At 41.3% G+C, this 19,924-nt stretch overlaps 1 protein-coding gene across 8 annotated transcripts in view; it reads left to right on the top strand.

Annotated features, from left to right (window-relative positions):
* The first annotated feature begins 4,290 nt into the window (after window positions 1-4,290).
* The window catches only part of LOC129822112 (Friend leukemia integration 1 transcription factor-like), a 47,765-nt gene continuing 32,131 nt past the window's right edge, over window positions 4,291-19,924 (top strand). For 2 of the 8 annotated variants that reach the window (XM_055880066.1, XM_055880061.1), the window contains exons 1-5: window positions 4,291-4,514; window positions 7,092-7,180; window positions 15,217-15,428; window positions 15,743-15,900; window positions 16,643-16,846. In XM_055880066.1, the coding sequence (XP_055736041.1) occupies window positions 7,136-7,180; window positions 15,217-15,428; window positions 15,743-15,900; window positions 16,643-16,846 (619 nt within the window). In that variant the 5' untranslated portion in view covers window positions 4,291-4,514; window positions 7,092-7,135. The other 6 variants (XM_055880062.1, XM_055880064.1, XM_055880063.1 and 3 more) reach the window with 6 other exon arrangements.

Here is a 19,924-nt window from a genome sequence, read left to right as displayed (position 1 = left end):
TGTATTTTGTCTCCACGCCAAATTTTGATCTAAAGCATCATAGATCTTCTCCCAAAGTGCTGCCTGGAAGATAACCCTCAAGCCGAAGCCAGCAAGGCCTTCATATAAGGGACTGCTCATGCCTCCATGAGGTCAAGGAGGGTGTATTATTGATATTCTCAGAGCGTGATGAGTGGCAACACATCAGGTGGCTCGTCGGGCTCCCGTTAATTTATAGGGATGCCATTACCTTCATAAATGGTTGCCTCATGAAATGACTGCAGGGCTTTAATTTAATACTTCCCCCTGCTAATTAATATGACACACGTTAGCGTGCCTCTGTTTACACAGGGCGGGATTGATGGAGGTATTTTCCTCTCGTCGTCTATGAATTTATATTACATACCATGAATCCGGAGGATTCTTCTTCTAGACATTCAACTGTAACAGTCTTTCATGAAAAGACGAAGGATGAGACTTATGTAGGCCTTATAGTCTTCTCTACTCATAGTCCATAATCCCCCCTCCACCCCCAGCCACTCCCTCCTTACCCCTCTCCTAGGACCAAAACTCCCTTCCCCAGAAGTCACGGGTCTTTGGGTTTAACTGCGCTGCATCTGGGCTTGACGGGGGCTACCGTGAAAATATGTCATATTCCGCCCTGCCTTGCCTTGCCTGGTGCCACACTCACATTTTCTCTGCCCCCGAGGAGTTAAAAACAGGGCTGCAATGGGAGCTATCTCCATCTCCAGATCATCTCTCCTGGTAGCTCCTCCAAATAAATAAATAACCAATTACAGTTCAGAGTCAGTAAGGGGCTTCATTTACTCCAGTCGATGTAATCAGAGCTGTCTGTACGACATTGCTGCCACAAAGTCAAAAACACAACTGTTTTGCTGGAATCCCAGGAGACGGTGTAGAACTCTGGAACAGCCCATGATGTTTACACCAGTCGGGGGGCCATGGCCTGCCAGTGGAATGGAGATGTGGCACAGACCTGAGTGAAGACATGTTTCTTACAGAGCAAGACAAAATGAATGGCTAGAGCCAAGAGATACAAAGAGAAAGCTAAAGCCTAGCTACTGTAACAATTGAAAATATGCAGATTGTGTAACTGTAACACCACAATGACCATCCTCAGGTGCACAACGAGCTTACAATTGAATCCAAATCTAATCAATGGTAACTGTGAGGTTGTTTTTCTTGGAAACGTTCTGAAGTTAGATTGGAAGGCAGATTGGATGGCATCTCTCTGATTTAGCATCAGATTAGCATTACTATGTTTTTCTTTTTTGTGAACAATTGTTTTTATTGTGTCACAAAGGCAATGCAATCAATACAAGACAGTAAAATGGCCCCCCTTTTTTAATAACCCTACCTCCCATCCCAAACATACCCCTGGAAGCCCCACCCCATCCCCAACCTGGGTAGACACATAACATATCTAAAAACATATATATATATTTAAAAAAATACTACACTACAATGAAATAAAAAGTACACACAGTTAGATTTATGACCAGTATAACAACATCAAGAAAGCCATTTTTGTCACGATCGTCTATGGGTGAGAGAGAGGACCAAGGCGCAGCGTGTGCAAAATACATTCTCTTTATTTAGAGAAAGGAAAAACACAAAAACGAACACTGAATACAAACTAAACAAAAGTGAAGCTAAATGACGTAAGTGCAATGACAAGCAACAAACGTTCAACATAGACAATTACCCACAAAACCCAAATGCCCATGGCTGCCTTAAATATGGCTCTCAATCAGAGACAATGAACCACAGCTGCCTCTAATTGAGAACCAATCTAGGCAGCCATAGACATACAGACACCTAGACAAGACACTGACCCATTAAACATACAAAACCCCTAGACAATCCAAAAAACACATACATTCCCCATGTCACACCCTTAGATAACTAAGGCCAGGGCGTGACAATTTTATCCCACACCTGCACATTCTCCAGCAAATAAGAGATTTCTGAAGCAGCTACTTCCCACATTTCCAGAGTAGTATGTTTGGCTGTATTCACCTGGGCAGTGGATAACTCCAACATAACCACATCTTGAAAGTATACCAACCATCCTTATATGAAGGTCACGTGGTGGCAACCAGCCACAAACAACAAGTATTTTGGCAGCAATCAACCCAGACAACCAAACCTTAAATGTGTTTTCATTCAGCTACAGACCAGAATAGACATTAAAGGGAAAAACATTTTTACAAAATGTGGGCTCTTATAGGAAGCAACCACTCCCCCCATTGTTGCCTAGAAATGAGCGCTTGGCTGGGCTAATAACTCAATAACTAGCAAAGAATATGAACAAATGTGCACAGGTGTGTACATCCAGCTCTCGCTTTGATATCAAAAGAAGCGCATCTACTCGCGAATGCCCCACTCAAGCAGTTCTCTGGCCATCAATCGTTACTTTTTGTTGTTGATCATATAAATCCCTTTTTGTCTTTGCAAAGGGCGATGGGCGATGTGCAAGTTGGTGGCAGAACAAAGGGTAGTTCTTATAGAACGCCAGCAAAAAAAAGCCTCTATTTATATGTGCTTATGAGTGCATTTCACACAACTTTTGGATTACAATTGGATTTTAAGGCTCGTATGAATGTCTCCAAAATTGTTATTTTGCAATGATCACGACCAAATATAGTCTTAGTGACTTTTCAAGCAAGAATCAAAACATATTTGTAAGCATATGAGAACCCAAAAAGTTTTTTTGATGTAATAAAAATGTAAATCTAGGCTATGTTGAATGGGTTTCTGATGGCGATGGCTTTCTTACTGCCACCAATATGTCAGTGTGTTGTGTACTGGACAAAGGTCTAGAAATACAGCAATTCAAAGTGAATTGCACAGATCCATTTATGGCAATGGCTATTTGCATATCGGCCTACTGTAGCTCTCCCACAGTTAGTTTTCCATATTAAGTCTTGCATAGTTCGTTTTGTTTCGGTATGTTACGTTGAAAGTGGCTAATATTGCGTTGATTCAAGCACAATTCCCACAGTTGAGCGAAACATTGATAGTGTTAACTAAAGGGGAAAACTCTAGAAAGTTGAGTCAAGTTCAATCTAGTGTGCGCCACGCATGCAGTTTAGAGGGAACATTGCTGGTCAGTATATGTTATGGAAAGAGCAAGTGTTCTTAATGTTTTTTATACTCAGTATGTGAAAATGCACATTTCTATGTTTTGCAGTAAAAAAAGATAGAGGAAGTTAAGCGTTTCCAGTGACATCATCAACTAATTAGTAGGCAATTAGTAGGCAATGCCTACTCATAATTGGTTAAAATCACATAATGAGTTGCACACAGATGATGTCATTGCAAACACTTATCTTCCTCACTTAAAAAAAAAAAAAAAAACATAGAAACGTGCCATTTTCACATATGTTAATGTTGGGGTGGTGCTGGAGAGTTGTACAATTTTGAAATGTCCCTTTAAGGCTATTGTAGATAACTATTGAAACCTTCTCAATTTAACGTTGGCAGTCCTGCATGAAATGACGACATTAACGAGGCTGTAAAATGCAATGCTTGGGCAACTTTTTTCACTGTGAATTGCCCAACATCCTTTTAGGGACTCTTGGGTGGAGGATAAGGACACTGTGTAGGAAAGGAAGTTGGTGAACTGAGTGGGGTCAAATGAACAGGAAAGACTCTCACTGGAGACGCGTGTTTCTGTCACGAGGCCGTGAAGCGCGGATCCTGCTATGGCTGCAGTTATTCCTGCGGGGCGGGAACTATCACATGAGGGGCGATGGAGCATGAAAACATATATGCCCCATAGAATATCTGATTTGCTGGATTCCAAAGTAAAATCTGAGAAATTCTGATTTTTTTCTTCTAATAGATTGGCATTTAATTAAATGGGTCTGCACTGTTGTAAATGCGTAAAGGGGAGGAAAACATATTCCATCAGACATGATGTTAGGTCTTTTTGTTTGTGAAATAACATGATGTTAAACAACAGAAACTGTTTCATAGGGATGATGTCAATAAAATATAATTTGTGGTTTCAAAGTTGGCATGATATTTATTTTGATAAAGCATTTTATTTAACTTTTGTACAAAGTTCATTCGATTTCCTGTTCTATCCATAACACACACATAGCCTGCATGGACAGGTGTGTAAAAATGCCTATATTTTATTTAGTCAATAGTTTACGAAAGGAGGGCGGAAGGACATTAAGCCGTAGTCTTTTGCAAATGTCAAAGGACTTGCTTGTTTATGGTGCTGTTCCTCTGTATTCTAGATTTCCCTTATGTCATGGTTCAGTTGACTTGCAACTCCGGCTCCCTCTCACACTAAACGCAACGAGAAGTTTTTCGCTCTCTTCCAATTGGTTGCCGACTGGCGGCTCTCTTATCACAGTAAGGTTCTCATTCATACCCCTGTGTACGCCTTCTAAAAATAACTTACTGTCATCCATGGTACCGACATTGAATAGACGGGAGAAATCATTTCAATTGGGGAATAATTCAACTGAAAGAGTAGACGACTGACAACATAACGACAGGTGGGTGAGGAAATTCCATTTGTAAGATTGCGACTCGTTGTCTTTTCTAACCATCCACAAATCTGTGCATGCAGCATGTTTGGTGACTATAAATCAATTCCGCTGTTTTGTTACTAATTCTAGATTCATGTAGCCTGCCTTTTCATAAAACTATCTAATTTATCACGATTCCATGCCAGTCTTCGGATCTGGTTTCATTTAGCTTACACACATGTTTTTCAGACTATCATCCGATAAAAATGACATTTTTTCGTTTACAAGTTTGTTTTCGAAATGTGTTTTGGTTTGCCCTAATATAACTCGCTTTCAAGGTTTCTAGATGAGTGAGAACTGTGGTTAGAAAAAGTGCATAGATGAGGGAAAATCAGTTCGTTCTCATTTATGATGGATGACAGCACGCGCTTGTGCAAGGTAAGATGCTTAAAATGTAACACTAGAGGCTTTCAGCCCACGGGCTGTCTCGGAGGACAGCCACTGCAGTTATTCAACAGTCCTCCTGAGCCGCGAGTCGCCTAATTGGCTACAGATGCGGAATTCTATGCTCTTTTACCGTTTAGAAATGGGATGCATTTGGGAAACTTTATTAGGCGAGCCTAACGTTTGCCTGCAGAAGCTGAAAATTAAAAAAATAGTGATCACCAACAATTATCAATAGTGCCACGATCATAAGCCCCTTAGATAATATATCAGTAGCCGAGGTGATGCGGCAGAAATGCAATAACCAAAACATTTCAGCCAAACATGAAAGTATTCCATAAAATATGTGAGTGTGGGCCTATAAAATATCTGATCACACACTAGTCAGTTCGTGTGTTTCATATTTACTTATTTAGAGATTGCTATAACATGAATTCTGGATGTGTAGTGGTCCATCTATTTTAGTCGTATTTTTGCTATGTGCTTGTTTTTAACATAATGCCGCAGTTGTTTTAGGGTCCCTGCACCATGTATTGTAGGCCTATATTGACAAGTGCTACCTTACCTTTCGATATTCCCAGTTTTCACAGTGACAGTGGGTGTCTCCTGTCAACGAATGAGTCGAAATTAATTAGGCTATGGCTGCAATCTTTGCATTGACAATAAAAAGTTAGTTCTCATTATTCACTCATTGTTTTTGGAGACCAGTGTTTGTCTCAGTGTAATTTGCTTGATGTTAGGAATGTTAAATGTTGCATGTGCCAATCTTCTTAATAATTCCACACTGAGGGAACGGCCAAAGACATCGTATTCGAGCTGCCCTTTCACCCTAGACTGTGTAAGCTGCACTTATTAAAGAGAAAAGTGTTTCAATATGTGGTAAGCTTTAGGGAGAAACGTAGTGAAGGTTGGGGTTTGGGATCTGCTGCCCTGCTCTCTCCACCAGAGGTGTCTATCGAGATAACTAAAGTCATTCAACCATGGTAGTGATTCAGGCCATCACGAACAGTGGTATTATGGATGCGAATATGTGACTGGTTATTAGATTATCATTGTGCCACTAAATATGTGATGAAGGAAACAACAGTGCCCGGGCGGTCATACGGCTGAATGAATCAAGTCTGAGTCCAATCATTTACAGTGGGCCTATGAACCAAATCTGAACCTACTATATATTTTGGTGGAAGTGCTTTCACAGAATGGAACACAATCCACTAAACCGCAATGCGCTCCTGGCGCGCTCCAGAGATCTCTAGCTCTGGTGGTTATTGATAACTTTGTCAATAACTTACCCTGATATCACAACAACATGAACAATAGCAAAAGGCTTCCGAAAGTAAAAAGGTTTTCAAATGGTTTATTTAATTGAATGTGTGGCCTGAGGCTAGGCCTATACATAAATAAATAATTTAACTTGAGGGCGAATAGAAAAAAGATCCAAACAAAGCTAACGTGATAACAACCAGAGTGCAGAAAACGGAACTATTAGCCTGAGGGGAAGATTTTCAGGAGGTATCACTGCCATTGAACATTCACAAAAGTTTGCATGGGGCCCTGAAAATACAAGTTATTTAATTTAACATTAAAAAATGAGCTAGCAAAAGAGTCAATGAAGTATGAGTTAATCTATGAATGAAGCTTGAATACTGGATGTGTGGATATTAGTGCATTATGAATAAAGGTTGTTGATGGTCAAATGCATTACTGAAAGATTGGGCGGGAGAGTTTGTGATTCCAGTGTTACGTCTAGCCTATACTATAGCTCTTTACCAATAGGAAGCTGAGTCATTCTTCCACCAATCAGACAGACATAGCTATCATAGCTATTTAGACATGACATATTGACATGACATAATATGTATTATTCCCCACACAATAGGCTTTATTTGTCATTACATTGTTATTACATTATTGATTATTTTCGTCTGCATTTAACCACAATTGATGATCAATATGCCCATGATTATTAGAAAAAGTATTATTGGGCACACTAGCCAACTAGTATAATTATTGTGCACATTATTAGCATATTATTACTATGTTTTACCATTATATTTATTTGTGTTGTTTTACTTCTTTTATTGCCTTATAATTTTAGAATATATTGCTCCTTTTCACTTTTTCCCCTTTTTTGTGCTAATATTCCTCTCCTCTCCCCAGGGCCCGTTGAACACTGTTGAAGACCTCTCGACCCTCTCGGTTCTATGAACATGTTTCAGACCGTGCCTGACACTTCGTCTTACGTCAAGGTAAGACAACATCTTCTCTTCGAGCAGGTCATTTTGCTGGACGGTCTGGGTTCTCCCTAATTTTCTATTCATGATGAGCCTTTGTGAATAATTAGCATCGTCTTGTCATTCTTTAAATAGCTATCGGTAAGCATACCATAGGCCTAATATGATAGGTATATTGAATAGGTATCCTATCAATTCAATCTTGTCACAATTGTCTCTCTCTATTCGGTTGTTGTTACCATGTTATAACCGTTATGCAAGAATAGGCCTGCATTCAAACATGTTATGGTAGCCTACTGTATAATGTCATTATTTGCATTTGTCTGGACATCACGATTAGTTTAATGTCTTTGCCTTCAGTGCGGGACCGTTATAGCACATTGTTATATTTGACATCATGCAGTTTTTTTCTCTCTCCGCCACAGTCTCAAAGAATGTAAACAAAGCAAATAGTGGACATCTGGTTTTCACGTTTAAAACTCTGTGCATCGAATCACGTGGTACAGCTTGGAATTCCTGCAACCTGACAATGTATAGGCCTTGGGACGATTTGTTGGAAACGAAATAAGCATTCCCATTGTTAATCTTATATCCTATATTAAACTGCACAATCCACGACATGCCATAACCTACGTTTAAGAAACTATCAGTGTAAGTGCAGTCGCCATGTATTATGGGAATGTATGCCTACCTGTCATTGACTGCTCACCATAACACATCAACATTTCCGTAGGCTATTATGGGAATCTGTCTGTTTTAAAATACTATAGGAAATGGGATGCCATGTCTTTCTGTCATAGATCATTCGTCGAAGACCAATTGCATATGGGCGGAGCCTGTATGCTTATGAAAATGAACATTTGTGCTTAGTCAAGCCGTTCATAATATCTTTATACTCTAAATATTCCAAGAGTCACTTGTTATGCTTTGTCGACTTATTTCCCTTTGCATATAAGGGCTCTTTTCATACATCCATACCGTTTGTAGCGCTCTGCAGAAGGTTTCACTGGCCACACTGCTTGAGTTCTCTGAACAACTACCGATTTGTTTTGGGAGACTTGAACAGGAAGGAAGGAATGTTTGAGAAGAAGATATGCTTTGAAATTAGCCTTTCTGCTCCCTAAATAAGACAACAAGTCAATGACGGGGAAACAAATCCAGGAACCTGTGTAAAGTGTTCTCAGGTTAACCATTGAACGCTTACGATTGCTTGAACAACCCATATTGAACACAAAGTTCGTCCGGTCAATGAATATCACATTGCCCTCGTTTTAATCTAAACCTGCACTGAATTATGTTGCATTTGGGGGAAGATATTGATTTTTCAGAATGTGAACCAGGCACGTCTCAAGACAAATTTGTAAAACATATTCTGCTTCATGGTCTAGCATTGGTTTTGTTTGATTAAGGCCAGGTGAGACTCGAGCTCTCCAATAAAAATACATCTCAAATTAATTATGGCCCGGAGCAAGGGACCAGACCGTTTGGTCTCCGCTTTTTTTCCTGAGTATTTTTACTTGGGCTTTATTTTTGCCCGAGAAAGAGAAGGGGCTTACCAGAACTCTCAAGTCTAATGAACAATCTTAAATGGCCGATACATGTCTATGTCTATGTAGTGGTTAGAATAATAGGTCGAAAACGTTTGTCACATAATTATTTTTATAGAAGTCACAACAGTAGGCCTATGAATGAATATTTGTTCACGAATAATATAAACATAGGCCTCTTTCAGTAGGCTAAGAATCTTGTCTAATAATTCAAATGAAAACCTATAATAATACCGACATAATGATCACCGTCATAATTTAGCCTTGGATCATTTGGTAACATAATGGAGACGTTTAGGCCTATATCGGCTATTATTGAACATTTGTAAGCATTCGAAGTTGTGAAGTGCTATAAGTTCACGATGAGCATAAACTGAAACTAATCCAAGTGCTGTCCACCCACTTATTGTATTGTCCAATGGAGGTGCTATGGCTTCACACAGCTCGTGGTAGGAAATGTCTGGCTGTCAGATTTCAGCGTCAAGTCAGATGTTCTGTGGTTCGCTGTATAAACCAACTTGCATCTGTTTATTGGCCTCCGAAAATATTTGTTACCACTCTCTTTGCATAAGTATGCACGTTCCGTGCGTAATGGAGTGAATAATTTGATTAGCTATAGCCTGCTCTTATTTAGTCTTTAGTTTGTTAGCGATTTGCCTCGATTACTGTGGCTGAGTGACCAACTCAATCAATAGTGCTAAGTGATTTCAGAATTTGGTCACGTTAAACCTGAAGTAACCTCAGGTGTCAACGAATCACATAAGATTTTGTTTGCGTTTTACGGGGTATTAGGCATATTTGAAATAGGCCTACTTATATGGCCCATAAAATGACAGTCATTCACTATTAGGCCTACTAGCCAACAGGCTATTAAAAATAATAAACATTTATTATTTTCAAAACGCTAAGCCATACCAATGCCCTCTGCTATTGCAAACGGGCTAAAATGGAGGGAATCTATAATTACGCAATAACGCTGGAGGAGGTGTGGTATTGCGGAGTGCCTGGATACAGCCCTTTTTAGCCGTGGTATATTGGCCATATACCACAAACCTCCGAGGTGCATTATTGCTATTATAAACGGGTTCCTAACCTAATTAGAGCAGTACAAGTACATGTGTTGTCTTTCCCGTGATATACGGTCTGATATACCACGGCTGTCAGCCAATCAGCATTCAGTCCTCGAACCACCCAGTTTATAATGAATAGTATACCATGACATTCATTCGGCCTACTTTCTTTCGGCCTAAATCCAATACAAACCCAAAACAGGAATGTTGAATAAGAAAATGTAACGGCCACTAAATAGTTAAACAAGGTGTCTCCCTTAATTACACGAGGCTGAATTGGCCTCAGGCAGGAGAAGCTTTGACCCCAAGCAGGATCCAGATGTGGTGGTATAGAGGGGGCCTCTCCCCCAACAGACCCCCAAGTCGAGAGCAGACAGGCCGGCCAGTCTGTCAGTCACAGCGTCGCAGGCTCCATTTGGCCGCTCTGTGGCCTGGCCTCTCCCCTAGGCAGAGCACATTGGTCTGGTCACGTTCAGGGCTGGCTCCATGTCTAGCATTGCGCTGAAATTGTGTCTGAATTGACAAGGACAATTTCCAAATGTAGAGGAAAATGTTTGGGGATGGGGACTGGAGATTTTTGTCCATGGGTCCAGTAGCCTAAGAAAGTAGTTCAACTATAGCCTAGGTCTAATAATAATAATAATAACAACAACATCAATCAAAATAATATTAGAAGCCTATAATAATGTAATAACAATGTAATAACATAACATGGGAGTACTTCATCATTCATCATTATTTTAACGAAAACCATACACATTTACTCATTAACTAAACTCCAAACTTCCGACGGGGTTCCCCTTAGCAATATTTGGAAATATACAATCCATTATCATTCCCTCCTGTGTTTGATGCAGACTCACACATGTAGAGCAGACCTTGATATTATGCCTCTGGGGCGCTGCGTGCTTGGGTTTTATTAGGAAAACTTCACAGAGGCTTGGAAGGCTATAACAAAGAGTAGTCTAGATCGCAACAACCCTTGCCACAGGTAGTTCAAGTTCGTATTCCTCTTGGTTTGATTTACAGTTCATTTCATCAGCACTCTCGAGGAAAACATCTGTCTGTTTTGAAAGTGAAACTCTATTTTATATATCCATCTCGCAGTGGAAACGTGAATATAAGAAGTTAATAGTGTTGCGAATGATTTGGGCTACAGTAAAATCAGAATTGTGGAAAAATGTTTAACGCATTGCTTTAAAGCAATACATACGGAGATTATAAAACATAATGGAATCACATAACAGCCTATAGCGGTTAAAATGATAACGTTTTATTGTAAAGTAAATTTAACATAATACATGTATATCGATGGAATTGCCGAAACAAACTCATTCGCCAGTGTCTGTGACTTTTGCATATAAAAAATACACAAATGTAGCCTACAACAACATATGCATAACGCTGGCAACCATTCTATAAAAGTTTCCGAGTAAAAATATTAACAGGGGGGGGGGGGGCACGCAATTGTTTTCCCTGCTTATCTCTTTGTGACAAGTATCCTGCTTTTTGGAACTACAATGAAGGCAGGGCTTGAAGTGACACACATAGCTTCCTTCTCAAAAGCGGTGACTTCCCTTCCCAAATGTAGAGGAAAAAAACATCCGGTTAACTGTCTGTTTCTCTCTAAGATATATCGGGGGCTGGAATTAATTCAGGAGCGTGTCATGTTTGGAATATTGTTGGGGTCCGCTGAAAATTGCGCAAAATGGACGGAACTATTAAGGTAAGGGTGGAGGACGGGGTGTACGAGTTTGTGAGAGCTTTGCTTTTCGGAGTTGCGCCTCCTTTTAGCATGAGTTGCTATGTCTGTGAGTAGTAGCCTACAATTTTGGGCAATGAACGGCTATTTATTTTGCTCCGAAATCGGTAAACCAGATGTCATTCTATTTTCCTCTTTATCCCGAAGTTTCCTTTTCCTTTAGGAAACTCTAAAAGTGAAAATAAGATTTGGTTGGATGCGAGCGCGTAGACTTACGTCTGGAATTAAAGTGCTTATTTTATTCAGTGAAAAGTATGTATTTATATAACAAAATGTAGGGCAATTATATTTCTCCAGTTGATATAGTGATGAGGAGGGATTAAGCAATATGTAGGCGATATATGGCTGTACTGTTAGATGAACGTGCGTTTCTTTGTCAAGTAATGTATGATGTGTCAAAGAAGTGGCTGCGCAATAGTGGTGGCACGGTGACCGGGGATTCTTTCCCAGTTCATGGTTCAAAACGTTAATGATGGTGTTTTGGTGGTTCATGTCGTTTATTATGCAGGTTATACAAGGAAGTACAATCTGTGCGTAAAACCATAGATTTTATACGCATATTTTCGGTTGTAAAAAGAGTGTAGAACATTTGCCATTTTTAGTAGCCTTGTCAATGGCCAAAATGTAATTTGAAAATATCACGGGGTGATTGAGAAGCGAAAACTGCGCATCTCCTTGTAATTCACTATTAACAAAAGGTGCACATGCTTACCTGGGTATTCATGCTTATATTGAACACAAAAAGTAATTCATTATAGGGAGGGTGCATATTTTATTTTTGAGGGACGGGTATTCAAGCGCGGTCTTCGGTTAGCCATGCAGCCTCCGGTATTGAAATTCCAGATGCATTGCCATGCAGATGTTTGATGGCTAGGTCGCTGCATTTCACACCACGGTATTGTGTCTTGAGTTTGAGTAGACATGGCCGGTTGTCCTGTAGACACGGCCGAGTTATTCTGCTTCTATTTCCAACGAACTGGACTATTATAATTGCCATGTACACGTATTGTCTGTCAGTGTGTTTTCTTTGCTCGTTGAAAAAAGCTGGTTTGTGTGGTTGAAGTGGCGGCTGGATGTGGTGTAAGTTTTTGAACAGTATAGGCGTTGACTGCACAGAAATGTTTAATTTATATTAAATCATTCTCACCCGACTGGTTTGGGATTGTTTAATACTCAAACATGCAAAATAGAAAAATGTAGCCCTTGTGAAATTATTGTTTATATTATCCTAAATTATCATGTATTGATGACAATACTATAACAACAACAATAACTCATTATTATAAATGTATCAGGACTGTTTATGTCTCTGTGTGTATATTTGATTGACTACTAACTGTATTCAGACTTTAGTCATCAAGGGGGGGGGGGGGGGGGGTGGTGTTATCGAGCCATGAGAGCTTCCTGTTTTACACAATCTGGTTTCCTGACAGGTTTCCCTTTCCTCCTCAAACAAAGGGCAGGAATGCACCCTGAATCGCAACGATGCTGATGGGTGTGTGTGGACAACAAAATAGACCCGTGCAGTCTGGAAGTAGCGCACTGGGCACTGGCGCACAGACCCTTTAAAAAAACGCGACGTGATGCATTTGCAGGCAGGCTGTTTGGCTGTAAAGCATCTGTGGTGGCCCAGGCACGTGGCAGCTTCTACTGTCAGTTTCCCAAGAAGAGTTTAGAAAGATCTGTTAGTTTATGAATGAGGGTGGTGAACAACATTACACTATTTTGAGATGATAATGGCACCATATGTACCATTTAATGATTGATATGTACAGTAAATAATTTAGAGAAAGCAAGACTTGGAGTGCGGTTATTATTGTTCCCTGAGAGAAAAAAATGGTAGGCTACTTGAATAGCCTACATGGGCAGGGTTGTTGGCACAAGATGTTTAGAAGAGACAAATGTAGAACAATTAACTGTATCTCTGTCCCACCCGTACCATAGGCCGTGTGTGTGTTCCACACTGATACAGAACACACATACCAAATAGACTCAGAGTGGTGTGTTAGACTGTTTGGAAGTGCATACATTCACACTATTTTTAAAACCTGTAATCTTGATCGGCACATGCCACTTGCCAATCATGGATTACATGGCAGGGGCTGATATGTCAGTGTAAATGTAATGTGCAACAGCCATAATAGCAGAGCTGCACATTCCCTCACTGCTCTCAACATATAATCCACAGCCTTGGCCAGCTGCTGTATAAACCACTCTGATAGGGTATATGGCTGCCAGACTGCCAGTGTCCAGCTACAGTATGATGGTTTGACTGATGAAATCACAGGTATGTCTGTCCAACTCTGACTGCGTTATCTGATGCTGTCTCACAGTATCATCCCTCCAGCCCTCCCAATGAATGGTCTCAAAAGCTGTCACCTTGGTCAGTTTGGAACCTTTGACACATCACAGACACATACAGTCAGTGTTAGTGAATGTACTTTGTAGCATTAGAATGCTGAAACGTACTGTACGTGAATATAATATGTGTGTTCTTCTGATTAGCGGTGAAGAGAGAAATCCCCGTCCCAAGATAGACATCTCAGGAAATGAGTACACAGGCTGTAAACAGCAGACTGGCCACTGTATGTATCACTGGAACTTCAGTCCCAGGGCAAACTCTGCTTCACTTTTTCACTTGTTAGGACTTATTGAAATGTAGCACTACTAGCCTTTTTTATCCATGTTTGCTATTTCATGAACAAAGCCCGACGTGTTTTGATGCGTACATACTTTGTTGTTCGACAGGGGAGGAACTGTGTGCTAATGGCACATCATTGTCTTGATCTAGTATGTTATCTTTGAACATATCTTTAATCCCCCAGGATTACAGATATCTCTGTCTAATCTGTGACATCAGATGCTATCAGATCAGATGTGTGTCAGACGTGAGCATAATCCTTGAAATGGCTTAACTTTAATGACTAGATCAGTTTGTCTCTATTGCTACTGTTTCACTAAAATGATTAATTGACAGAGGTGAGGCAAGGCAGGCCTCACCATCTCCTTATTTCATAGTAAACAGAGGGTTTAAAACTGATTTAGCTAAGAGGCTGCCCCAGTCTATACAGGCAGCCATTTACCTGTATATCTCATACATACTCTACATCTCTTTGGCTCTGTGTATAGGTCATGTCACATCATTGGAATAGCAAGTATTGTATTCCCATTAGCCCATATACATCTCTGACAATGATTGATCTGATATGTATTCCATGCATCAGTTACCAGGCATGAGACGGAACACGTGGACACAGACAGACGAGTGTTTCAGTGGAGACGTTTGTTTTCTTTAATAAACGTACATTGCTCCAGCAGAGCTGTCAATGTAGAACTGACCACATCGCTGATCCAGTTGAGTCTTCAGCTGCCGTTCCTTCTCTGTGGAAGGAAAACTCAGACTAGATCTTGTTGTGTGTAGTAGTCATCCGAATTGTAGTCATGTTTGAAGTCATGGTAACATCAACAGGAAGCTGTAGTTGCTAAATAGGCCCAATTGCTCTATACACAAACCACTTAGGATGCCAGATTGTGATATGAGACATAACTGCACATAATTACTCTAAACAAAATGTATCTACAACAAGTGAGAGATTGAAGTTGTGAGATCACAGGTTCTCTCTGTTGTTCTAGAGGAGCCCCGCTATAACCTGCTCCTCCTCTGGCCTACAGGAGGCACTGTCAGTGGTGAGTGAAGACCAGTCCCTGTTCGAGCCTCCTTACGCTGCTGCGGCCCCTCTACCCAAAACAGACATGACTGCATCTGGCACACAGGACTACGTCCAGCCCCACAAAATCCACCCATTACCTCCTCAGCAAGAGTGGATTAACCAGCCAGTCCGAATCAATGTCAAGACAGAGTATGACCAGATCAATGGATCCAGGTATGTTCAGCAGTATGCACAGTCCATCTCACTAGACTCCAGCTCGTATGTCTTGTCCCTGTATGTCTTCATCTCTGCTGATTAGAGTTGATGTTCCATAGATTAGTCTAGATTCAAAAGGACAGTTGATCATAACAATTGCTTGTGCACAGTTAGATACGATTTTTGGCCACCTGCAGAAAGTGACACTTACATTCCATTGGCCCTGTGGTTGTCTATATTTCAAAACATTTTCATCTCCCTTTAATACACACTTTTAGACAATATAAAGATGTCTTGTCTCTCCCTGACACTGACACTGTGTGTCTGTGCAGCAGGGAGTCCCCAGTGGACTGCAGTGTGGGGGGTAAATGCAATAAGCTGGTGGGGGGCAACGACACATCTCAGATGAGTTACGGAAGCTACATGGACGAGAAGAATGCTCCGCCCCCTAACATGACTATCAATGAGAGGAGAGTGATCGTCCCCGCAGGTAACAATGACTTCTATGATACAAACCACGTGGTATTTCTTTATAATTAACAAAAATGTCACATTATTTTAATTTTATTTCTCATGTTATAAATGTTCATAAACTAGACCTACAAGTTAAATGACTCTCCATTCCAGGCTGTGAGAAAGGTTTATTTCTCAGTAGTTTTTCTTCCTAGTCAGATGACGGGCGTATAAACAGGCTCTCAATTGGCATTCATTTTCTGATGTCCTAGAAATGTTTTTATTAGCCCCAGATCTATTTAGCTGGGTCATGGGTGAAGGATCTTTGATGCTTTTGTTAGTAATGTTTTATCTTACTCATGGGAGCATGACTAAACACATAGAGGCAACAGAGGTCTGTTCAGTCAAAGAGCTCTTTACATTAACTAATTGATTCACATATTACATAGTGTTATTTATGAGGGATAAATGCTTTGGGAAACATTCTCTCTTTCAGTCTTGGAAGAGATTTATGGTACATCAGATATACTGTAGAATATATGCAGGTGTATGATTACATAGGCTACACAATCTGGGAAAGGATGGGTCACATAAATTAATTGAAAGATGGATGAATGAATAACTAGATAAATAAACAAGTGACAATAACGGATGAATACATTAGCCATAATTTGGAAATAATTATTGCACTAAAACTTGAATTGCATTCTCAATCACTGTGAAAAGAGTAGATTGTCCAGTGGTGTTTACATTACCTATGTCCCCTTGTCTTCCTCCAGATCCATCGTTGTGGTCTCAGGATCATGTCCGCCAGTGGCTGGAGTGGGCCATCAAGGAGTATGGCCTGCTGGAGATGGACACGGCCATGCTCCAAAACACAGACGGCAAGGAACTGTGTAAGATGAGCAAGGACGACTTCCTCCGACTCACCACCATGTACAACGCTGAAGTCCTGCTCTCTCATCTCAATTATCTCAGAGAAAGTAAGTTCTGGCAGCCATTTGAATTGATCTATACTGAATAAAAATATAAATGCAACATGTAAAGTGTTGGTCTCAGCTAAAATAAAAGATCACAGAAATGTTCCATACGCACAAAAACCTTATTTCTCCAAAATGTTGTGCTCAAATTTGTTTACATCCCTGTTAGTGAGCACTTCTTCTTTGCCAAGATAATCCATCCACCTGACAGGTGTGGCATATCAAGAAGATGATTAAACAGCATGATCATTACACAGGTGCACCTTGTGCTGGAGACAATAAAAGGCCACTCTAAAATGTGCAGTTTTGTCACACAACACAATGCCATAGATGTCTCAAGTTTTGAGGGAGCGTGCAATTGGCGTGCTGACTGCAGGAATGTCCACCAGAGCTGATGCCAGAGAATTTAATTTTAATTTCTCTACAATGTCGTTTTAGAGAATTTGGCAGGACGTTCAACCAGCCTCACAACCGCAGTCCACGTGTATGGCGTTGTCTGCGCGAGCGGTTTGCTGATGTCAACTTTGTGAACAGAGTGCCCGATGGTGGCGGTGGGATTATGCTATGGGCAGGCATAAGCTATGGACAATGAATTTTATCAATAGCAATTTGACTGCACAGAGATACTGTGATGAGATCTTGAGGGCCATTGTCGTGCCATTCATCCTCTGCCATCAACTCATGTTTCACCATGATAATGGACGGCCCCATGTCGCAAGAATCTGTATACAATTTCTTCAAGCTGAAATTGTCCCAGTTATTCCATGGCCTGCATACTCACCAGATATGTCACCCATTGAGCATGACATGTACGACGGCGTGTTCCAGTTCCCGCCAATATCCCGCGCTTCACACAGCCATTGATGAGGAGTTGGGCAACATTCCACAGGCCACACTCAAAAGCCTGATCAACTCTATGCGAAGGAGATGTGTCGTGCTGCATAAGGCAGATGTTGGTCACACCAGATACTGTTTTTTTAAGGTATCTATCTGTGACCAACAGATGCATTCCTGCATTCCCAGTCATATGAAATCCATAGATTCAATTAAATTATTTTCTTATATGAACTGTAACTCAGTTCATATAATTGTTGCATGTTGTGTTTATATGTTTGTTCAGTATATGTCTGATGGATCATAGAGGTGTAGAACTGTAGTTTCTTAGTGATCTTTCTTCTCAAGGTCGCAACAAACAGTGATAAGTTGACAAAACAGAAGTTCTCTGTCTCTTCCATTAGACAGTTTGTACTGCAGTCTCACATTGACATACTGTACATCCAGTCTCGTTCACCCGGGTATGTGAGAATGCCACAAAACGTGGTTTACCCGTTTGCAATGTTTTACATTGGTATTTTGCCTTGATTGGCTTTTCATAAAGAGTAGAGGAGGCTTAAATAGTACAGAACTTTCAGTCTGTTTCTCAGCCCATCGCCCCTGTTTTTGGATGTCAACTGAGGGTAAGAATGCCAAACCAAGAGGAATAACATGACTCACTGTGTTTTGTCACCATAGTCATCGTTTTACAGTCGCCAGACAATGATACAGCCTTACTGGAAACCTGGACCCCATTTCTCCAAAATGGTCACCCTGCAGGCCTTGGCACATACAGCCATTGCAGCCATGAGGACTTAAGAGTTTTTCCCTGTAGATAACCATCATCTCTGGACTGTAACCCGCTCTCCCTCCACTTAGGCGTGCCTTATTCCACATATGCCACAGTAAGATGAAGCCCATGTGCATTGTCTCAGGAATCACACGAGCAAGTGAGGTCTGTGTGTTCAGCAGAGCATAGGAAGTGTATCTGTAATATACAATGGAGGCAGCTTTGCTGATTAATTGGAAGGCCTTTTGTACATTACGACCTCGCATGTTTTGGCAGCGAGACACGGCTGTAAAGAAACAAGGTTTCTCTGCACCATAATGCAAATGCCATCTATACGCAAGATATCAGGAGGACAGGCAGCATCTGGCATAGCGTACAGATCATCTGGACTGTGTACCATTCTGTGCTGTGCTGTATAGTTCAGGTTTTATAGACATCCACTGCATTGTATGGAGTTGGTGGATGGCCATCACAAAACATACTAAGCCATAATGTTGGAGGCCATCCATAAAATCAGTTATTTCAGTAAAGCAGTAAATATATCTCACCCTCTACTGTATGTATGACGGTTATCCTCTGCTGTTTGCACTGTACTGCAAGAATAGCAGCTGCGGCTGCAAAATTCCACCATTTGGGTGGAGCCCCAAATGGTTTACTAATGGTTTAACATTTCTCTCTAAAATTGTGATGGGTCTTGCTGTGATGTAATGGGAACTTAATTCCGTGGGTGTCAACAGTTTTCTCTGTGCTGTGCGTGGCGTCTGGGTCCAGGGAATGGGGATGGCTGCCGTGAGTATAACAGCCCCATTGTGTTACAATGCAGCATGGACTGGAGGCTCTGTGTGTCTGACTGACCACCACCGGGCCCTCTCTGCAGAGCAGTTTTCATTAGGAACGGTTGCTGCGGGACTTAGCCTGGCTTAGGCGTGCTGCACTGCACCCCCCCCCCCCCCCCCCCCCCCCCCCCCCTCCCCACACACAATTCCTTTGATTTAGTTGTTGTGTGTTTTGGAAACAGAAGAGATGTTTCGGAATCCTCCGCTCGGCCATTGAAATTGCTTTGGACCCCTTCCCAAGCCATGAGACAAATGCTCTCTCCTCGTCCCGTGCCTGGCTGACCAGTGGCAGGCCTTTTGAGAAATGAGCAGCACTAGGGCATATATTGGGAGGGGGGCTCAGGTTGAGGTGGGAGGAACTGTGTTAGTAAAGGCACGACGTTGGAAGAGGGTGGAGAGCTTCCAGGGTTTATCCTGGAAACTGAAGCCGATCTCTTCCCCCCTGCAGCACAAACAAACATAATCACAGACAAGGAGCTAGCCCATCCAAAATGCAGACCACTGGCTTCACTCACGAGGAGAGCTGGAGCGGAGCCGAGCTCTCGGTTCAGACTCAGACACACATATAGAAGGAGAGGGAAAAGGAGAGGGAGAGGCAGGCCCTGGAAGTGTTTAGTGATTACAGGCAGTCTGATGCCTCGC

Source organism: Salvelinus fontinalis, chromosome 24, assembly GCF_029448725.1.
Source record: "Salvelinus fontinalis isolate EN_2023a chromosome 24, ASM2944872v1, whole genome shotgun sequence".
Taxonomy (NCBI): Eukaryota; Metazoa; Chordata; class Actinopteri; order Salmoniformes; family Salmonidae; genus Salvelinus; species Salvelinus fontinalis.
The sequence above is the reverse complement of the archived record's forward strand: the minus strand, read 5'-3'. Positions and strand labels throughout refer to the sequence as shown.